Here is a 22873-nt window from a genome sequence, read left to right as displayed (position 1 = left end):
CTGATAACAAAGGAACATTAAGAGTCAGCAAAAAACAGCTGTTCTTTATGCTAGGAAAGAAACAAACCCCCATTAACTTCTTGACTGACCAGGGTGGGTTCATTGAGATGTATTAAAGCCATAAGCCCTTTCTGTGCTGTGACAGTGGACATGCACCGATGTAGGATACTGGTGGAGAGACTGAACCAGAAAGTCCAAGCCCAAATCTTGTCTCTGTCATGAATTTACAATACCTCTCTTCCCTGCCTTGGCCCTCATCTGCAGTATAGGCATACCTGGCAATCTCGGGGTGCTTTTGTTTGCATGCACTTATTAACACAAGTATCTGGCATTATTTAAGGGACTGATTCTCTTTCCCAAAACTTTGAAGTGCCATGAGTCTTGATGGTTTTATTGCTACTTATACTGAACATAAGAACATAAGAGAAGCCAATGTTGGATCAGGCCAATGGCCCATCCAGTCCAACGCTCTGTCACACAGTGGCCAAAAATACCAGGGGCCATCAGGAGATCCACCAGTGGGGCCAGGACACTAGAAGCCCTCCCACTGTTGCCCCCCCCCCAGCCCCAAGAATACAGAGCATCACTTGCCCCAGACCGAGAGTTCCTGTCTATACCTTGTGGCTAATAGCCACTGATGGACCTCTGCTCCCTGTGTTTATCCAATTCCCTCTTGTAGCCGCCACCACCTCCTGGGGCAGTGAATTCCATGTGAAGAAGTATTTCCTTGTATCTGTTCTAACCCGACCGCTCAGCAATTTCATTGAGTGCCCACAAGTTTTTGTATTGTGAGAAAGGGAGCAAAAGTACTACTTTCTCTACCTGCTCTGTCCCATGCATAATCTTATAAACCCTCTGGATCTGGTGCAGAATTTTGCACGGCTTGGTTTTTAATTTATTGTTTCTATTAGTCATATTGTGATTTTAAAATTTGTAAGCCATTGTGAAAACTTTTTTTAAGAGTGAGAATGTGGGGTATTAGTACCCTAAATAAAACGTACAGTCCAACACACACACACACACACACACACACCACAGCACAGTTCGCTGCCCCAGGCACAAGCAGAGGTGATGGTGGGGGTGGGGGAAACACAGACAGTTTCTGTTAACAGCACAAAGTGATTTGGTTGCTGATTCTTTTTTAATTTTAAAAGTTCTGAACACAGGCAGACTCAGTCGTAAGGCTTCTTCCGAGTGCTGGCCGAAGCGGGAATGAAGCGAGCAAGCATCGGACCGGGCAAGGCACCTCGGGCAGTTTTGGAAAGGCACAAAAGGAGCTGGGCTGCTCTTTGCTGGCCTGCAGCAGAGAGCAGAAAGTGATTCCCAGTGAAGGCACTTCAACGGATCCCAGGGGAGGAAGCCGCAGCTGCCGGCTTGAGATGACTCCCAACAGATGGCTTCGTTATTACACTGTGTCGGAAGCGAGTAAGGAACATCCTGATTCATTTACACGTTACCATTCGGGCTGATTGCCAACTGTACCTCTCCTTCTCTGTTGCAGATGCCAGCAGGAGAACTAAACAAGATATCAGCTTAAGAGCACTTGAAAGAGAGAGGGGCCGGTTAGGCTGCAGACACAACCAGTCTCAGCCTCCCTGCCCAACCCGCTTCCTGCTGCTCTCTTGTTCATGGAACAAAATGACAGCCATAAATTCTCCCCACCCCACACTCCCAAATGAAACACCAATGTCCCAGAATTCCCACGGGCCAGCCCCGGGCCAGACTGGAAGCTTATTGCAGATATGCCCCCAAAGGGGGGGGGCAGAGTTTGGGGTGGGGTGGGGGCTGAGCATCAGCCCTTAGGCAAGAAAGGAAACGACACAGCCATCTCTCAACCAGGCACGTTTGTAATGGCGAGAAGGCAGTACGTGGTGGGGCCCTCGGCCGCTCAAGGATCCCATGGCAGATTAGCTCAGCTCCGACATGTTGCTCGCCTGGCTGTCCTGGCTGGTGACGCTGACGCGCTTCCGTAGTCGGACTTCTGGGTCCTGCTGGGGGCAAGAAAAGAAGAGGATTTGTTCGGCCAGGCATGTGGGGGCCTAGAAGCAACTTTCGGGTGCCCAGTTCATGCTCCAGGCTGATAAGGTGAAATCACCCTGTCTTTGCCTCAAACATAAGGGGAAACTCCCTGGAGCAGTAACCTGCCATCTTATCCCCTGCAAAGGCACCGATGGTACTAATGATATCCATATAAATGAATGCAATAAGGAAAGTGCACAGATAAAACTGTGTTGTCGCCTGTTCTTCTGTGGCTGGACTGTGCAAAATCCAGCAGCGAGAACTCTGCCATTTAAAAACAAAGGCACCTATAGATTTCTGATGCTTAGGGTCATGAAACTCGGGGCTTGAAAGCATTTGAGCGGTGCTCGGTGAACTCTCCAAATCCCCAAGATAACGCTATGCATTTCTCTGTCCTGCTCTGCCTGGAAAAGCTCAGCGGCTTCCCATGCTGGTAACTGCAGCTGTAACTTAAAAAAAAAAATCTAATTCACAAAAGCTGTTCTGAAAATGGTGTAAATATTTGCTTGTCATGCCTATTTTTTATTCTGTTTCTGCTACTCATGTATGTGTGTGTGGGGGGAACAAGGAGCTATGCAGAGCACTGAAGCAACCCACCCTGAGGCCACAGGACACCCAACTAGATCCATCCTCTGCCACCTTGTAGCTGCAGAGACTGCACCCACTTCACAGGTGGAAAGACTAGAAGATGTATTTAGTCTGAGCAGAAACCCTTCGGGACTTGGTCCCAGAGCCCATTTTCAGAGTTCACTCCAGTACTCTGGGAAGTAGTGAAACTGAGAGTGACCCGAGAACATGCAGAGCATTTTCATCTTGTAAGTGAGAGCCAGGACATGGCTTCCAGTGAGACCATCAGGCATCAAGCTTCTTTTGAGGAGCTAAACTTTGGCCATCACCTAGCCCTGCCCACACCCGCTGGCTGGTATCTTACGGAGTCAGAGTCCTCTTCATTCTGGTTGCTCAGGAAGTTGACATAGTCATCTTTGTGGCTGCCGAGAACCTCCTCTTCATACTCTGTCTGATAGTCAGATTCGTCTGAACATGAGAGGAAGAGGGCGAAACTGTTTAAGTCAGCAGCAACACGAGGGAAGCTAGCAGCATCAAACACAGCCTAGAGGATCCATCTTACAACTGGTTCCTCAGAATGGCATTTTAGGCATGTGAAGAAACCCTCATGGACTTTGGCAGGGGTCAATGGGGCTGCATGAAGACTGGGATCTTTGGTTTTAATTGTACCCCACATTTCAGCCATGATTGGTTCTCAGTGTGGTTTACAACAACTAAAACACTCAACACAAATGGGCAATATATTAAAGGTAAATGGGACTGTGGACAGCAGTGTCTGCTGGCCTCTAGCAGTTGACAATAAAGCCCAAATTCTAAGCAGTTCCTTAGAAAGCTCTGAAGATGGAAACTGTTAAACTATTGAACTTTCCACCTTTTCAGGCACCTAAAGTTTTACCTCTGCCACCACCCTGCCAAAAAAACCATACCAAAATGGATCATGAGAGTTTTAGCCGCTTGCGTCAGAGAGGGTACATAAGAACATAAGAGATGCCAATGTTGGATCAGGCCAAAGGCCCATCCAGTCCAACATTCTGTATCACACAGTGGCCAGAAATACCAGTGCCATCAGGAGGTCCACCAGTGGGGCCAGGACATTAGAAGCTCTCCCACTGTTGACCCCCCCAAGCACCAAGAATACAGAGCATCACTTGCCCCAGAGTCCCTATCTATACCTTGTGGCTAATAGCCACTGATGGACCCACTGATGGGTAAACTCACCATCCACCACAGCAGCCTTGACTGGCTCAATTCTGGATACTATTTCTGCCAGATCTGTGAAAGAGGTTGTGGGACAGGACACAATCTGGATGGGAAGACAACAACAGGTGTGTGGTTACGGCGAGCTTCACGTGGTTACATCCCCCCCCCCCAAACACAAGAACTCAACCCCATGCTGGAAAATGCAGCCCACAGTGGAACACACCCACATTTGAACACTTCTGTTTAAGATGACTATCCAGTTGTTATTTAAGGCTATCACCACAGCCCCAACAATTTGGGAAATGTTGCATGGCTGCCTCCCCAAATATTTTCCTGCACCTAGCAAAAAGAAAGGTATAAAGCAGCTCTTCTCCTTGTCCTCAAATCTTCCACAGATCTGACTATGCTGGCAACTTCCAGGGCTCGGGGGAGACAGAGTCAATGTTCTCTCTAAGCTGTGGAGTCTCTTGGAGCAAAAATTCTACTTGGTGAGCTACTGGCATTAAAGTTGTGAGCGAGCGATTTGGCTACTGCATAAAATTGGTCTGCCCTGGAGCCGTCCTTCCTGAGCTAAGACAAAAATGTGTGAGCTGGAGGCTAAAAAAACCTGTGAGCTAGCTCACACTAATTCAGCTTAGAGGGAACACTGGACAGAGTATACGCAATTCCCACACAGCTACATCTCCTGAATCAGCAAGTGCCACAGGAAGTGAAGCCCAAGTGGAAGGCAGCAGCCTTAACTTGCAGTTCTGGGTCAGATTTAGCCACAACTGCTGTCATCGGGGTTCCTGGAAGCTCACTTTCCTTGCTGCTCTTCACCCTGTCCTGCCCCACTCATCGTGAGGGAGAAGATGACTGCTGCAACACTACTTCTCATCAGCCTATTGATAATTCTACCAGCAAATGAAGGTAGGGCTCCAGAAGGCAGATTGGCTCGAATCTTCCAGACCCCCAGTGCTGGCTCCCTCCATGCAAAATATAGAGGGTTTTTTTTTTACTTCCCAGATTGGGGTGTCAGCAACCACTGTGTTGCAGAGAACGATACAGAGGCCACAGGAGAAGAAATTCGGAGGGTTGGGAGAAAAGGGTCACAGCAGGCCCGCATTAGCCAAGATGCCACCACCTAGCACACAAGACCACAGGACCAAAAACCAAGATGCTGCTGTCCCCCACGTGGTCCAGCAACCACGTGGTCCAGCAACAGACACACCCTTGTCCTACCCCCCTCCCGATACTCACGCCTGAGGGCTTGGTTTGACAGAGTTCCTGCCTGTCCTTCAGCATCTTGTCCAGGACGCCACTTCTGCACCAGACGTTAAAGACGGTCTTTCCATGCTGATAACCCACTTCCTGGAAGGACATTGAACTGTCGGTCACTACAGCTGAGCTGGGGTCATGTGCCATGGCCAGGTCATGTGTCAGACATGCATCTCCCTCTCCCCCCACAATTATAGGAATGCTGATCCTCCTCAACTGGAGTTACATGTCACACACACAAATCAGACTTCTGTGCTAAGACTATCCAAACTCTGAAAGCTGCATGGATCAGACCACTTGAAAGACTGTACATGGGCCCTCTTATTTTGCATAATTTATCCTGTCTCTGCCCATTGTCGGAGGGGAGAAGAGCACTAAAAACCTTATTCCGCCATCTCTCTGTCTTCTGAAATGTCTCCAGGACACTGCCCGATACTGTCAGGTATGTCTTTGTGTCCATAAGGGCTAGAAACTTGTGTTAATATTTACAATGAAAGCACGAGCTTGGCTCCCATTATTACTACATTGCCTATTTTGCTACATTCATCCCAGTCCACAATGCAATGTTTCCACCAGAGAAGTCCTGGGGTGCCCTTTTAGCAGCAACATTTTTCTATTTCTGGTGATCCCAGCCTAGTAACAGTATGTCAGAAAACACACTGAACCAAGGAATTATTTATATAGGGACTTCAACCTGCACAGCACTTTACAGAGCATAAAATGAGAGATTCAGGCGACAAATAATGGCCAGGGAGTTTCTCTCTCTCTCTGGGCTTCAATGCTGAGCAGGGTGACAGGGTGAAGTACACAACATTTTAGCACCCTGAGCGATTCCCCTGGAAGCAGGATTTGCTGCCAGGCTTTCTGAAAACACACTGCACTCTGTTGCCAAAGAGTGATTAACACATGGAATTCACTGCCACAGGAAGTGGTGGGTGCTACAAGCATGGACGGCTTCAAAAGGGAATTAGATAAGCATATGGAGCAGAGGTCCATCAGTGGCTATTAGCCACAAGGTATAGCTAGGGGCTCTGGGGCAAGTGATGATTTCATAAAGATCACAAAGAGCTTCCTCACTGGATTGGCCTAAGGATCCACGTAGCCCAGAATCCTGTTTCCCACACTGGCCAATCAGATGCTTCTGGGAAGCCCACCAGCAAGGCATGATAGCAACTGCCCTCACCTGTATTACGGACTAGAAATAATTTCTCCAAAGCACACCAAGGGCTTTTTAAAGCCACTCCCCTCCTTCAGTGTGAAAACCTATAGAGGTCTTGGCAGAATTTACCCCTTTTGCATACCTATAAAATCAAGCAAACAGCAGGATACCAAAGATGAAGTGAATAAAGGGCAAAACTGTAACAGAGGATCTCTGTCTCCCTCTTTAACAGAGGACACAAGAGACAGTCTTCTCCTAAGTGGCTGGCCTGCTCAAAAAGGTGACGCCAATGACTCTGTTGCTGTGGGGGGATTCAACAGGAGTAACCACCAATGCTGGTACTTCGACCCTTGTTCAAGTCGAAGTAAGGCCTCTGACAAAAATGAGCTGCTGACCAGGGTATAGCCTTTGAGTGGATCCTAATTTGGAACATTTGAGGCTTACAAGTCAACAACCCCACCTAACACCTTCCCTCCACTGCCCCATCGGCTACTCCTTCCCCTGACACACTCCCTGCTCAACTGACACAGATTTCGTTGAACTTCCCGAAGTCCAGGGTGCCGTAGCGGTCAATAGGCGGCCGAATGTACTCGCAGTAGTCACTGTTCTTGACCATCTCCAGCTGCCGTACGCAGCACACGTAGGCGAGCCGGGTCTGGATCTCGGCCATGTTCGGCACCTGCCAAATACGGAAAGGGAGAGTCAGTGTGAGGGCCTCTTTTGCTTTTGTGAGGAAGCAGAAGATTGCACAATGTCATATCCAAGCACAATTGCACTACTAATATACAAAATGGTTCCGCTGAAATGCTGCTGTCTCCCCTCTGCAGTGAAATATGAGAACTGTAGTTTCGTGAGCATGCTGAGAACTGGACGCTAACCAGCTTCCAAATAAATAAATAAATAAATAAATCTCCTGGCTCCCTGGAAACAACGCTGTGTTTGCCACAGGTAATCGGGCTAGTGGTCATCATGAGCCATCTTGTTTGGAAACTCTATGAATACCTTCACTTTCTCCACCAGGGGGTTCCACCGTTTCCATAGCAGCCACCAGCCAGAGAGGGCATCGCCATAATTGGTGAGGTTCGTCTCATCCCTACTCCCCACGTCGATGGCAATAACCACTTTCGCACCCATGGACCTTGCGACATCCGCTGTTGGGATGACAAGGGAGAGTCATTTCCTGCTACTCTTCCCCCAGGACACCTCTGTAGTTCTTACTTGGCGGCAATTGTTTGGCAACATCTCTACTAACATTTCTCCCAGGCTAGACATCTGTGGGCACTATGCCAAGAGGATCATTTTACCTCTTGTACAGATTTGTTCACTCTCAGCAGAATTAGGGTAATTTATATCCCCCCCTCTCTGTTCCCAGAAGTTGCTTTTAAACCAAAACATGAAAAGTATCTCTTTAACAGAAAGGCCTTGCACAGAAGAGCAGTGACTCAGTGTCCCTCGGGGAGGCAAGGGTGAGAAGGAAAGAGGAAAGTGAAAGGCAGCTGTGACAAAGGGCCGTTTCAGATATCGATGCGGGGGAAGGAGAGGAGGAAAGATTTAAACTTTAGCAAGGGGTAAAGGAGTGCTGTGGGATACATTCAAGATTAAACGGGTTTAAAAGCGCCACATTTTTAAAGGCATTGGTTGCAGACATTTAATGATTTCCCCTTAACTACAGCAGTATTATCCACATAAGGAGAACACAGCAAAGTATGCACTCCTGACATGTCAGTTTATAAGAGCAGTTTCCACAGCTACATTCCAGGAAAGTCTGTGGTTCCTCGGAAGGTTCCTCAGATGAACATATGAAGCTGCCTCATACTGTCAGGCCGCTGATCCATCCAGCCCAGCATTTGTCTCCTCCGGTGGACAGCAGCTCTCCAGCATTTCCAGCAAAGAAAAGGTCTTCCTTAACACTTATTACTCGAGATCCTCTAACAGTAGATACCAGGGACTGAACCTGGCACCTTCTGAATGCACACCCGGGATTTTCTGTGTGCATCGCTTACACAGTCTTGCATGGGTATAGAATGTATGCTACTGCCATAAGGAAGTCACATGAGTACCAATATTGCCATTTTGCAGGGGCACCACCCCCCAGGTGGGGCATCCCTCGCTGAAGCACTGATCCGAAGTCCCAGACATCCCGAATACAGCTCTGTTATGCTCAGGTCCTACTGTGCTTAGCTCTGAGTCATGGCCCCCTCCTCTAAACACAGGGACATACAAAGCCCCGGACAGGTCGGATTAGAATGGATAAAGGAAGTACTTCTTCACCCAAAGAATGATTAACACTTGGAATTCACTGCCACAGGAAGTGGTGGTGGCTACAAGCATGGATGGCTTCAAAAGGGAATTAGATAAGCATATGGAGCAGAGGTCCATCAGTGGCTATTAGCCACAAGGTATAGATAGGGACTCTGGGGCAAGTGATGCTCTGTCATCTTGGTGCTGGGGGGGGTCAACAGTGGGAGGGCTTCTAGTGTCCTGGCCCCACTGCTGGACCTCCTGATGGCACCTGGTATTTTTGGCCACTGTGTGACAGAGTGTTGGACTGGATGGGCCATTGCCCTGATCCAACATTGGTGTCTCTTATGTTCTTATACAGTCAGAATTATTCAAGGACTAGCTGCAGCTCTCCAAGAGTCTCAGGCACAAAACGGTCTTTTCCAGCACCTGTTCCTTGAGATCCTTTAACTGGAGTTGCATTGGATTGAGCCTGGCGCCTTCTGAAAGCAAAGAAGGTGCTCTAGCGCTGAACCACAGCCCTTCTGTAAAGGGTCCTCAACTAGCCTCCCTGAACAGCAGCTCTGATCTTTCCTTGGACCGAGCAATCAAAACAGAGAGCGCTGAGTGCGTTTAAAGTACATTCTCAACTCACACGGAGCAACCACGTGGTCCAGCAGTCCTGGCCATAGCCCTGTGTGAAAGGACTATATGTGTTCCAGAATGCTGCACAGGAGGCCCTCAGCAGCCAAGTCAATGTAGGGGGGAAAGTCCCAAAGGTCAAGAGATTGAAAACTTCTGGGATGTCATAACGGTAATTCAGTGCAGAGAACCAGTGAATTGCAAAAATGAGAACAGTCACGTTAGCTGAAAGAGGTGGTGGTGGGGGAGATGACCTCTTCAAACAATGCCCGTGGCTGTGAGCTTGCATCCATAGAGATAGTGGCTGGGATGGTGGTGAACAGTGGTGGATGTGCCTCGGCCCCTCTATCCCACCCCAATAATCCCAGCAAAAGGCACAGGGCATGACATTAATCAGGAGCCTGGAAGCTCAAAGAGGCATGAGGCCCCAGAACATGGTACAAGAACCTATGATGCAGCCACGTGAAGAGCAACTGTGGTTCAGTGATACAGCACCTGCCTTGCATGTCAGAAGGCCCCAGGTTGAATCCACATCTCAAGTAAAGAACCTTAAGATAGAGAGAGCAAGAGATGCTCCAGGAAGAGGAAACTAACACTGAGCTATGTGGACCAGTGGGTCTGACTTAGTAAGCTACATATGTTCAAGGGAGCTGCAGGCAGTGTTTCTTCACTTCAGTCTTCCTTTGTCTATTGCAGGTAAATGGACAGCTTCGAGACAGCACCATGCCCTTTACAGAGGCACCCCACGCACACACACTCACAAAAAGAGTCTAGGACAGACACGTCAAACATACAGCCTGGGGGTCGGAACTGGCCCATCCAGTGCTCTTATTTGGCCCGCGAGCAAGTGGGGGGGGGAAACACTCCAAATGTGGACTGGAAGGCCTTATATTAGGGTCATACCCCCTGCTGAGGTCCCTCCCTTCCCCAAACACAGGCCCTCCCCAGGGTCTTCCCCCAGATCTCCAGGGATTGCCCAACCCAGAGTTGGCAACCATAAGGGGTGAGGAGGACTTGTTTGGCCCCGAGCTCTGCTGAGGAGGGGTATGGGTCACAGTCAGTAACAAATTATCTCCTGGCATTACACATGGCGCATGCGGCCTGGCCCAATGAAGTGACATTTGTGTCAGATCCGGCCCTCGTAACAAATGAGTTCGACTCCCCTGGTCTAGGGTCGACTTGTCAACAAGATTGGAATACAGAAGCAGTACTTCACACTCTGCCTAGCAGCTGTCAATGTATTCTACTTACACCATATAAATCCTCAACCTTTGTGCAGGCCTGGTCTCTCTCCTCCCTGCCCCCTCCCCCAAGACCTGGCACCACAGTCTCAGCACGGAACGGACTCCTGGTCGTTGGGGAATGCAGCGGGAAGTGGGTCCTGGGCCAGAAGCAAAATCCACCCGTAAATCCGGAGCAAAATGGCAGCGCAAATGGGCAGTGGCAACAGTACCTGGGAGATTGTTGATGTAACCCCCGTCCATCAGGAGATGCCCGTCTTTTGGATCACAAAGAGGGGGCAAGTAACCGGAGAGGGACATGCTGGCCCGGACGTACCTCCAGAGGCAGCCTACAGACAAAAACAGAAAGGAGACTGGTCTCTTGCGGACAGAAAAAAAAGCAGCAACAAAGCTATTCTAATCTGCAGGCCCCCCCCCCCCCCCGTTACCTGGGGATGAAGGAGCCCAGTGGTGGAGCCCAAATTCAAACCCACACACAACTGCTGCCTTGGGTCAGCAGCTCTATGTGAAACCTACCTCATAGGGTTGTTGTTAGAACATAAGGCAATAAAGCCTCATGAACCAAGCTCCCTGAGGGAAGGAGGTTCATGTTTCTCGCTTTGAGCACTGGATGGGAACCAGAACTTGTGGGGGAGGAGTTGTTTTGTAGTCTGGGAAGGCCTCTACATTGTCAAGCGCTGGATATTCTAGCAAGGTGAGGGAACGAGCAGTGGCTTCTCGGGGCTGAGCACCTCTCTCCCTTTCCTCCCGCCCCCTCCCCCACCCTCTGGTACGGCCAGCAAGCAGCCAAATAGCTTCCAGTGGAAATGCTTTGGCCAGCAACCCAGTGTTCTCGGAGCCAGCTCAGTGACTTCTATTCAGAGAGGCACGATGAGGGAATTTATAACCATTAAAAGCAGAGCGGTTTAATCAGCAGAAGTGGATTGGCTTTGCTCCCCACGGAATGTGGCGATGCCCAAGACTTGCTCCCTGAAATTCATTCTGCGAGGCCCTTCTCCAAACCGCCTCTCCTGACAGGCTCAGGTCTGGACACCTGGGGTAGGGGGCCCAGGTGTTCCCTTCGTGCAATTTTCATCTGCAAGTGGAGAGTGGCCTGGGAGTCCAGGTCTGCCCTGAGCCCAGGTGCACCTTTTTGAAACAAAGCAACCCTAACAATAATTTTTTTTTAGCAGCCTATCCTGCGGCCGGAGAAAAGCAGGAAATATTATGTGTGTCTAATCATAAGAATTAAGGGTAATGCATGCCCACTGTAACCTGACTGGAGCTTGAGGGAATAAGGCAGTCCAAAAAGCCCTAATTAGTTAATTACAAGTCCAGACTGTTAAGCATTTTAATAGCTGTTTCAAGCCTGTGAAGCTCAGATGTATTTCTTTCCCTGCAGCTGTTTCATGATATTTAAAAGAAAAAAACACACCCAAAGATCCCCCCTCCAGTTCTTATGATGATGCATCTAACTATTTTTATTACATTTTGATCCCGTTCTTTCTCTAAGGAGATCAGGGAGGCATTTGTTGTTCTTTTTCTCACAACAACCATGCAAGGTCACTCACACTGAGAGGGAGTGATTGGCCCAAGATCACCCAGTGAGCTTCACAGCCAAGGAGAATTTGAACCCACATCCCATTCTGACACTCTGACCGGATGAGACTTCTGAAAAATCTGATAAGCTAGTTATGGGTACTGCAGAGGGGAAGCCGTGTTAGTCTGCTGTGACAACAATAACAGCAAAAGCCCAGTGGTATCCTAAAGACTAACAACACTTATTTCAGTATGAGCTTTTGTGAGTCACAGCCCAGATACGCAAAGGGGAGATCATATTGTAATTTCCCCCATAAGACTCCCAGTACAATTTCCCTACACTGATCTAAAGAAGCAAGCTTGGTCCAATGGAAGCGCATATTGAAATAAATGTTGCTGGCCTTTAAGATGCCACTAGACTTTTGTTTTACTAAGTTATAAAAGCCTTCTGAGCCCTACTTAGCTTCAACACACTCCGTAAGAACCGGTGTTTAGACCACTGGTCATTGCAAACACCACAGAACAGCTCAGAACATCATCATCTGCAAAGTCATGAGTCACCACGAGAGCAATAAGGGGGAGCAACCTGTGTGCATCAGAGCACATTTCCCAAGCAGTCCTGCTCCCGTTGGAACACAGGTCCCTCAAGTGGTTGGTTTGACCCTCCGATGTCTCTTTATAGGGCTGCGGCAGGGAGGACAGCAGTTCTCAGAATCACGAGTCAGTTCTGCAAGGAGCAGACGCAGCTTGAACGACTGGGCACAGGCCGCGTCAGATACAACCAAGGAGACCTTGAAACAAATGCAGTGCTGCGATAAAGAATGATCATGGTCGCTACGGCTTTTTAAAAAATACTGTACACATCTTGCAGTCTCCTCAGGAGCAAGGCCTACTGAGCCTCTGCTGCCCTTGGCCTGGGAACCCAAATTTGCTTACCGTCCGTGTGGACCCTCATTGCCGAGGCTGTGATGTCTGTTGTGATGGTAAAATAAGGAATCCAGAGGTCCTGCAGTAAAAAAAAAAGGCACTTCATTAAAAGAGCCAGTCCACGGAGGAGGTTGCCTGTTTTACTGGGACAAGAAGGTCAGAACAGAAATGGCCTTTGCTGAGGGGAGGATACAATGCTGCATTTCCACTGGGTATGCTTGGGCTGCTCCTACAGAGAAGCAGCAGCTTTACCTGCCCTCCGAGGAAGCTGTCCGCTGCATCTCTGTACAGGTCGGTACTCTGGACCTGCCTTCTATCAATCAAAGTTATGCAGAAAACACAGGTGAAGGACTGCACTGAGGGTGGATAGCTGTTAGCTTGTCATAGTGTGAAAGTAAATCTCTTCAGGTATAGGAGCAGAGCACTTCTCCAATTTTAACTCAGAATAAAGAGAACGATTCAGTAATCTGAATCAAATCAAATTATTCCCCACTACACCCTGGCACTTTTAAATGGGAATTGAAGCCTTAAAGTTTTTCATGGGGCACAACGAACTGATAACGGGAGTCCGTGAGGAAGGATTTTGGTGGAGAAGATAGGCTTAAAACAGAGTCTAAAAATAAGCCGAGATAGGAAAGCATGAAGATGAGCATTGCTCACAGTTCAAAATCTCTGTAGCTCCAAATCTCTCTAAGCAACGGGCAAGTTAAAAGAAAAATACATATTAAGGAGCATTAGGGTCAGAGTGGGATCATTTAAAAACAAAAAGCTCCAAACACGCTACAATCTGGACTGAAACAATTTAAATCCAGAAGGTGCATCACTGCATATGGAATTTGTCTTTTGAGCTGAAATTACCATGCTGTCACAGGGTGTTTTGTTTTTCTCACAGCACACAATGGATCAAGACAGGCTAAGAAGCGACACAGCACACCAAATCTGTAGCAGGAACTCTTTGGAAATGGAGACCACTTACTGAAGGGGCATTTAAAAAAAAATAACATCAATCTGAACGCTCTTTCAAGTCATCCCTGTGATAGAAATTGTAAGGCAGGGATGACTTGGGCCAATGTTTGCTTTCGAATCACACGCACCCCTATGTGGATGACTTCTCTCTGCAGAGTAAATACTTAATGCATTCACTAATTGGACATACTTGCAAATACAGTCCTACAAATACAGGGTTCACTTGCTAGCAAATCCAGGAGCTCCAGGATATTCCAGGTTAACTCACCACCTCAGCAAAGGATCTGAAATTCTGACCATAAATTCCATGCCTCCCAAGAAGTTACACAGTGTGCCTCCTCCCATGGCCTCCCTCCACCTGACATGCCAGCCCAGCTCCTGAGGATATTGCAGACTGCTGTTCCAATGTTACTGTTTGTAATACATGCAGTAAAGCCAGCCTCTTACCTCAATCTGTTTGTCTTTGAAGATATTGCTGATGCCATTATTGAATGAGGCTCCGGAGAACATGGAGGTGATTGGGTACGTCAGATCTAGGACTGTTTTAAACACCGAATTCATAGTCTTTTAAAAGAAGAAGAGTCATTTCAGTAATGGGGGTACGGAAGCCTGAAAATCCAAGGAATACTGTCCTCTCCCTGAACTAATTCAGCATGATGATTTTGAGAGGAGAAGCAGCAACTAAGAAACTGCCGACCTGATAAAAGGACTGATATTTTGGGTACTGGATCGGGTTGGCAGCATCCAATACCACTGCAATCTCCCCAGCACACTTCCTTAGTTCGATATTACCACTCCTGATAATATCAGAATTGGGAATCCTGTTGGGAAGGCAGGAGAGGTAGCGAGATGGATGCATGTCCTACAGCTGGTTGGTTAATGCTGCCCTTTAAATTTTTAAAGGGTTATTATTTCCTGGGGCCTCCAAACTGTAGAGATGGCAAGGTCCACCACTCACAGGAAATTAAATTAAAATTTTAAGGGCCATTATTTCCTTGGAGTTAGCCCTGGCTACTGGAGTTTGGAGGCCAGGTCTACTCCACAGGAAACCACGTGCTTTAACATTTAAAGGTCCTATGTACCACCAATCAGCTGGGATCTATTCATTTCTCTCTCTCATTTTCATTCCATATGGGAGAACTGGGAAGGGAATACTTAGTTCTAATAAAAAATACGGGAGCATTTTCCCAATATTTCTCGAACGACTTTCCAGAATGTTCACAACACTCCGGTTATTTTATTAAAGTGATACTCGTGCCCTGCCTGATACGGAATTAAAGTGATATTTTTTCACATAACGTACCCCTGGCAGTAAGAAATCACTGCTATTTCATCTATGTGTCATTGCACGGCCACCTCAAACAAAATCCCCAAAGCAAATACCCACTATCAAGTTCCGGGGGGGAGGGGGGGGAGACAGCGGTGGCAGCGTGGTCTTTGCAGGAGTATCTTTGCTGTTCAGTTCCCAGTTAATGACATTATGCTGTTCACGTACTAGGAGGCCATACTTGTGAAGTCCTTACTGCTACAGGATAACTTTATTATATACTCAACGAACCATGAGAGGGACCAGGGTTGTGCTGGCCTTTTGAGCTGCATCTGGCATGCTAGAGTAGCGCTGGAGAAGACAGAAGTCGGCCACCTTTGCTGCAAATGTCACGGAAGCCGAAGCAACTTGGCTCTACTGACCCTGGAATTTAAACTCCATTTCACAGCTACAAGCAAGGAAAGGAGGGGGTTCTGCTCTCAGAGCTTAGCAAGCACTTCAGCCTACCTCATCCAGCCACAGCGTTTAGTTTTTCTAGCTCTAAGCACATGAGGCTGGTGGATGAACATGGGAATGACAGACCCAGGCCTGGAAACAGAGATTCACAAAGGCCTTCCGTTTGTTATTCGGTAATCCCAGCGACCTGGTTTCTGTCACTCCCCACACGCGAAGAGCAAGAGGCCAACTGCTAAAAATACCTAAAAGCCTTTCTGACCTGGAGTCATTTCCCATCTCATTTCAGCGAGGGGGAAACAGGTGGGAGCTCTTTAGCAGGACCAGGAGACTGGCCAAGGCAAAGGGGCAACCCAAGGCCAGGCTGTTCATTGGCTCCCGGCACCCTTTCTGCAGCCAGACCTTTGACAGCAGAGCTAGGTGTCCTATGTTCCAAAGGAACCCAAGGCCCAAAATAAACGTCAGGCCTGGGCTGCCTTTCAGTTCCTGCTGCCGTCACGTAGTTTGCATCAACGCTTGGGCTGGCGGGCTAAAGCTTCTGCGGCAATCGTAAAGGGGAGCAACCATCGGACGTGCTGCTCAGTTCCAGGCCCTTGCCATCGGCTGCCCTGGCCCTTCCCATGTCCGGAGCAGGTCAACTGCAGAAAGAGCGAGGAGGACATAACCCCTGTCGTCAGCCCGGAGACACAGGCTTTCACAGAGCTTGTATTGGCTGCCTCGGAAAAATCAAGACATGATATAAACACTGGCCCTGCAGAAGTAGTTTTAGCCAGTGTCCCTCACTACATCGTAAATTGCCATTTGGATACACTAGATGCAAAACCAGAGCACCAGAAGAGCTCACCTGCCCTCTACCTTCTCCCATCCAGCATCCCTCGCTTGCAAGAGAAGATGGGAACGCATTACGGGGGTGGAGATGGATGGCACCCTTCTCCCCTTCCTCCTCCACACATGACAGGAGAGGCAGAGGGAAGCCCACTACATTGCTCCTCCTCTCTTTCATTCGGAAAGGGCGTGGTTCAGTGGCAGAACTCCTGCTTCGCATGCAAAAGGTCCGAGGTCTGATCCCTGGCAAGTCTGGTGTTTGGGGAAGACCTTTCCCGGAGATCCCGAGGAGCTGCTGCTGTCCAGAGCAGACAGTGGTGGGCTAGAGGGAACAACGGTCTGACTCAGAACAAGGCAGATTTGTATTCATTACAGCTGAAGTGCGGAAAGTGGGAGCCGTGCTGCAGAACCCACGGACATTTCACACACTCATTATCCTGCTGTAACGGAAAGAACCCTGCGCTGCTCTCGGCTTGACCAATCCCCATTCAGAGATGACCCATCAGGCAACAAGAGTCGGGCGGTGATGGAGGGAGTCATAGTTCCTCTCCAGACCTCTTTTTTCTCAATTAAGCTCTATGCCTGACAGTCCATCTTGGAAATCCCCATGAAACTAATTCTCTTTCACATAATACATCAAAAGGAGGAAATGCTTCTCAGAGACAAAAAGATCCATCAAATGGTACGTTTGCTGGAGCCATACGTCAAATACACACTTTGCTGGAATTATTGCCTCATTTCTGAGGCAGCGAATGCAGTTTCACACACAAATTGGGTGTTCTGGCAACTCAAATAGCAACGTTTAGAAGGAGATGAGGGAAAGAAAAGGGAAAAAAGCACAACACATTCTTAGCAAAAACATATTTCCCTTCCTTCCCAAGGGAATTGCTGCTCCTTGGGAGCTTTTTAACAGAACCACGGAATTACCTCAGCCAGTCAGTTCTACTCACAGTATGACAGCATGTGGAAGAAGAGAGGAGAAAGGAAGAAAGTTACAGGGAGAAGCGTAGCAAGAGTGGAAAACACAGGACATATAGCTTCCACGGTCATACGTGTGAACTTTGCCCCTCTGAAGAACTGAGCAGCGACTCATGAAAGTTAATACCCTGCCACAAATTTTAGTCTTTAAGGTGCTACTGGACTCTTGCTCTCTTTTTTTTTGCCCTTTACAGGCAGAGTTTTTGGGGCTTACTTACTGGGACTCTGCTAGAGAACACAAGAGTTCCATCCAGCATCCTGTTCCCCACAACACCTTACTGGATGCCCTTTGAAGGCCTATAAGCTAGGAAGGCAGACCAAAAATTTCCTCCGCTGTTTCCCCACACCAACCAGCATCTAAAGTGCGCCTTGCCTTTGAACAGGGAGGTGCCATTCAACCACCAAGGTTAACAGCCACTGACAGATGGTTCATCCATGAATTCATTTAATCCTGTTTTATAGCCATCTAAGCTCCTGGCTGTCTCTACGTCTTGTGGCAGAGAATCCCACAGCCCAGTTTATTAGCAAGCTAACTTTGGCATCTGTAATGTACTCGCCTCAACCACGTGCGCGACCATTGGGCCATGCGGTCGTGCAAAAGCCTGAAGCTTCGTTCCTTGAGAACAATAGCCCCGCGGATCCTAGCCCGCACCTATCAGAGGGCCAGGTCTGCTGCCGAGAGCCTATGGGACTCTCGGCTTCTGTAAATAGCCAGTAGGGAGTAGGGGGTGTGTTTTGGTGGTGGGTTTTACAGCACATATAAGCCGGCCTGCGAGCCGGCGTTCCTTGTCTTGTTCCTGCTTAAATAAAGTACTCTTGCTGAAATCACTCCACGTTTCTGAGTACTTTTCACTGGCGACGAGGATGGGATTATACCTTTCCTGAACAGACCCGGAGGAGATCAAGCACGCACCAAGCCCGATCGAGACCGCAGCAGCCGCCGCTCGTATGGATCACCGCTCAACCGCATCGCGCCACGCTCCGCTCGCCTCCCCGACCTCGTCTCACCATCGGCGCCTCATCTCGCCACGCCACGCCACGCTCCTCGTCTAGCTGCGCCTCGCTTCGCATCGTCTTGGCAAGCTCCGCCGCTCGTCTCGCCTCCTCGCCTCACCCCGCGGCTCCCCGCTTCGCCTCGCCTAGCTCTGCCACTTGCCTCGCCGCCCTCGCCGCGTCTTGCCAGCCTTGCCTCATCCCACCACCGGGGAAGCTCCGCTCGCCTCGCCTTGCCAGCTCGCCTCGCCAACGGCACCGCGCCTCGCCAAGTGTAACAGCGGATAAGCGCACGCGCAAAGATGTCGGAGCTGGCCCCCACCTCCTCCACTCCATCCTCTTCATCCTCCTCCACTCCATCCTCTGCATCGACCTCGGCCGCCGCCGCCGCCTCAACAGCGACCTCGCACGAGGGCATTGCTCACTTTGACCTGGCACATCCTGAGCGATGGACAACGTGGGTGATGATCCTAAAGAACTACCTCACGTGCTTATGGGTCACCGACGCAGGTATGAAGAGGGCACATCTCATACGCCTTTGTGGGATGGATACCCTGCTCCTCCTGCAGGATCTAATCTCTCCCCAAGAAGTGGAAGCGGAGAGTTTTGATGACCTCATCGCGACCCTCACCGCTCACCTCGCTCCGAAGCCCACGAAGTTTGCGGAACGAATGGACTTTTTCACTAAAGTCCAAGGCCCAGAGGAGAAAGCTGCCGAGTTCCTGGCAAACCTTCGATGGGCCGCCACACAGTGTGCGTTCTCCAGCCTGGAAGACACCCTGCTCAATCAGTTCCTGGTGGGCCTTCGAGAAGCAAAACTGAGGAGGCGTTTGATCAGACAGGACGACCTCACGCTGGCCAAGGCACTACAGGATGCGGCGGTTTTCGAAAAAGCGCATCAAAGCCGCAGCGGACACCTGGTCCATCGCACCCAAACCGTTGTGGAGTCGGCCGACTCCGAGGAGGACGAGGTACTGCAAGTCCACCGTAAAGCGTCACAACCGCCCCACTCGAGAGGGCCCCGAACCACGAAATCGTACGACCCGGCTCCACCTTGTGCCAGCTGCGGAGAGCCGCATGAGCGCCGGACCTGCCGTTTCCGGGACGCCGTCTGCTGGTCCTGCAACAAGCAGGGCCACATCACAAAGGTCTGCCGCAGCCGCCATCAGCAGCCCAGGAAGTCCTCCCACCAAATGGAACCGATGCACACCGTGGACCTGCACTCCCTCGACCTGCATGCCGTCGACCACCAGCCCCAGCCCCAGGTAGGTGACCTGCCCCGCAACGGCCGGAACAAAGTCCACGTTTCGGTCCGGATAGAGGGGTCCCCCTGTAGCATGGAGATAGATACCGGCTCCGAGTTTACAATAATCTCGGAGGAGACACTACGGAAAGTGTGTCCCAAGGGGGGGCCCCCTCTGCGCAAACCACATTTTAAATTACAGAATTTAAATAAGAATTCAGTGGTGGTGCGGGGCTGGGGCAAGTTCAAGGTGGAGTTCTAGGACTTCAAGGGGCACCTGGACATACTGGTGGTGGGCGGCCGGCTTTCCAGCCTCCTGGGCATGTCATGGTTCAGGCCACTGGGCTTAACCATTGGGGGGCTCCACCAGTTACAGAGTGTGGACTTCGCGGAAGTTTGCAACGAGTTTCCGCAGGTTTTCGATGGGTCCCTCGGCAGGTTCACGGGACCACCCATCTCCCTGGACCTGGATCCAGCGGTCCGTCCCATCAGGATGAGGGCCAGGCATCCACCCATCTCGATGAGGCCCAAGATCGAGGCAGAACTGGACCAGTGGCGTCCGCCCGCTGGGAGACACCTATAGTCACGCCCGTCAAGCCCAACGGTGATGTGCGGATCTGTGCGGACTATAAGTGCACCTTAAACAAGGCACTGCAAGACCACGCGTACCCGGTACTGGTGGTCAGCCACGTGCTAGCCGCACTGGCCGGGGCCCGCATCTTCAGCAAACTGGACTTGGCACAGGCCTACCAGCAACTGCCGGTGGACGCCGCCACCGCAGAGGCCCAAACTATTGTCACGCATAAGGGGGCTTTCCGAGTTCACAGGCTCCAGTTCAGGGTTTCCGTGGCCCCGGGGATTTTCCAATCATTCATGGACGCTCTCTTAAAAGGTATTCCGGGAGTGCAGCCGTTTTTAGACGACGTGCTCATCGCCGCCCCCGACGCCCCGTCCTTCGCCGACCGTCTCCGGACAGTGCTCCAACGTTTCGACCAGGTCGGGCTGAAGGTGAAGCGCGAAAAATGCCTCCTCAGGGTCCCCAAGGTGGAGTTCGCGGTGGACGCCCAGGGAATCCACCCCACGGCGGAGAAGACCAGGGCGATCTCGAACGCCCCAGCCCCCACATCAAAGACCGAACTACAGGCCTTCTTAGGCCTATTAAATTTTTATCACTCTTTTCTTTCCCTCAAAGCTGCTGTAGCGGAACCCCTCCATCGGCTTTTGGACAAGGGCGCCACGTGGGTCTGGGGGCCGGCCCAGGCCGCGGCATTCCAAGCGGTCAAGGACCTCCTCATCTCCAACTCGGTCCTGGCCCACTTCAATGAGGATCTGCTGGTGGTATTGCCTGTGACGCCTCTCCTTACGGAGTCGGGGCGGTCCTGGGGCACAAGCTGCCGGACGGGCGGGAGGTCCCAGTGGCCTACTACTCCCGTACCTTGTCGGCAGCTGAGCGCAACTACGCTCAAATAGATAAGGAGGCGCTTGCGATAGTGGTCGGGGTGAAAAAATTTCACCACTACCTCTACGGCCGGCCCTTCACGGTCTTAACGGACCACAAGCCACTCCTTCGTCTGCTCGCCCCGGACCGTCAGACCCCCCAGATGACCTCGCCGAGAGTTATCAGGTGGTCCGTCTTCCTGGCGGGCTACAACTGCGCACTCCTCCACCGCCCCGGGAAAGCGATGGGGCACGCTGATGCCTTGAGCTGCCTCCTTCTGCCAGAGACAGGCCCTGACCCGGCGCCGGCCCACCTGATCACGCTTCTGGAAACCCTGCCCGACCAGCCGGTCCACGTGCGTGAAGTGGCCCGTCACACCAACTGGGATCCAATCCTCTGCCGCGTCCTGGACTGGGTGAGAAGGGGGTGGCCAGTGGCCGCTGCGGGGCCAGAGTTCACCGCTTACGCCTCCCGCAAAGATGAACTGTCAACACACAAAGGTTGTGTAATGTGGGGAGGGAGAGTGGTGATCCCCACCCCACTCCGGGAACGGGAGCTGGCGGCACTGCATGAGGCACACCCCGGAGTGGTGCGTATGAAAGCGTTGGCCAGGAGCTATGTGTGGTGGCCAGGCCTGGATCGGGACATCGAGGACCAGGTGAAGAAATGCCAGCCGTGCCAGTCCTCTCGACCCGAGCCCCCGCGGGCTCCAGCCCGAGCCTGGGAGTCATCCCACAAACCTTGGTCCCGGCTACATCTGGACTTTGCGGGTCCGTTCCAGGGCCAAACCACCCGGCTACCAACGGGCAGGCGGAGCGCATGGTGCGCACCACCAAAGGCACGCTGCGCCGGATAGAGAGCAAAGACTGGGACTACAAGTTGGCAGCGTTCCTGTTTGGCCAGCGCACTACACCCCACACAGGGACAGGGCACAGCCCGGCCAAACTACTAATGGGACGCCGCCTGACCTCACGGCTGGATCGCCTTCACCCGGACCGGGCTCCCGAGGAAGAACCCGCCACGGAAGCACCCTAAGCCGCGCGAGGCTTCTTCCCGGAAGACCCGGTCTACGCCCGCAACTACTCCAAAGGCCCGGCCTGGATTCCGGCACGAGTGGTACGCATAAGAGGACCTCAGTCGTACGAGGTCTCCTGCGAGGACGGCCAACTGCTCCACCGCCACATAGACCAACTACGGCGGCGGGTACTCCCGAACGACCCAGAGGACCTGGAGTTCCCGGACACCGACGAGACGTCGGCCCCAGTGCCCCAGACACCGGCTTCCGAGCGGGTCTCCGCCGACCCAGCTCCTGGACCTCCGTCTCCGCCACACCCAGCCGCGCCAGCACCAAATTCACCGGCCAGACCCGCGGCGGCCTCCACCCCGCCTGCACCGGAGCCACGTCATTCCACCAACACCCGGGTGCCTCCCGCGTACCTCCAGGACTATGTATGTGGTTAGTCCGGACTATGGGGGGAGGGGTGTAATGTACTCGCCTCAACCACGTGCACGACTGTTGGGCCATGCGGTCGTGCAAAAGCCTGAAGCTTCGTTCCTTGAGAACAATAGCCCCGCGGATCCTAGCCCGCACCTATCAGAGGGCCAGGTCCGCTGCCGAGAGCCTATGGGACTCTCGGCTTCTGTAAATAGCCAGTAGGGAGTAGGGGGTGTGTTTTGGTGGTGGGTTTTACAGCACATATAAGCCAGCCTGCGAGCTGGCGTTCCTTGTCTTGTTCCTGCTTAAATAAAGTACTCTTGCTGAAATCACTCCACGTTTCTGAGTACTTTTCACTTCCATATTGCAAGAGATTCCTCTTCTTACAGTGCTACCAAACAAGCCAAATTCACAGCCTCAAAATGCAAGGAAAACTGCAGATCTGCACATATTGCATAGGTGGTTCTGCTAAGCCAGAGGACTACCAACTTTTACATTTTAAGAGCCCAAGTACATACAATTGAG

General features: G+C 51.0%; 1 protein-coding gene across 4 annotated transcripts in view; it reads right to left on the bottom strand.

The window, feature by feature from the left end:
- Positions 1–1131: 1131 nt before the first annotated feature.
- Positions 1132–22873, bottom strand: part of PNPLA7 (patatin like phospholipase domain containing 7) — a 111543-nt gene continuing 89801 nt past the window's right edge. For 2 of the 4 annotated variants that reach the window (XM_015423102.1, XM_015423104.1), the window contains exons 27-35: positions 14164–14280; positions 12760–12829; positions 10518–10634; positions 7205–7353; positions 6729–6881; positions 5026–5136; positions 3805–3889; positions 2951–3054; positions 1132–1991 (exon numbers count right to left, since the gene is read on the bottom strand). In XM_015423102.1, coding sequence (XP_015278588.1) covers positions 1908–1991; positions 2951–3054; positions 3805–3889; positions 5026–5136; positions 6729–6881; positions 7205–7353; positions 10518–10634; positions 12760–12829; positions 14164–14280 — 990 coding nt within the window. In that variant the 3' untranslated portion in view covers positions 1132–1907. The remainder of the gene's footprint in view (positions 1992–2950; positions 3055–3804; positions 3890–5025; positions 5137–6728; positions 6882–7204; positions 7354–10517; positions 10635–12759; positions 12830–14163; positions 14281–22873) is intronic. The other 2 variants (XM_015423103.1, XM_015423105.1) reach the window with 1 other exon arrangement.

This window comes from Gekko japonicus, unplaced genomic scaffold, assembly GCF_001447785.1.
Source record: "Gekko japonicus isolate JY-2015 unplaced genomic scaffold, Gekko_japonicus_V1.1 scaffold454, whole genome shotgun sequence".
NCBI classification, from domain to species: Eukaryota; Metazoa; Chordata; class Lepidosauria; order Squamata; family Gekkonidae; genus Gekko; species Gekko japonicus.
The sequence above is the reverse complement of the archived record's forward strand: the minus strand, read 5'-3'. Positions and strand labels throughout refer to the sequence as shown.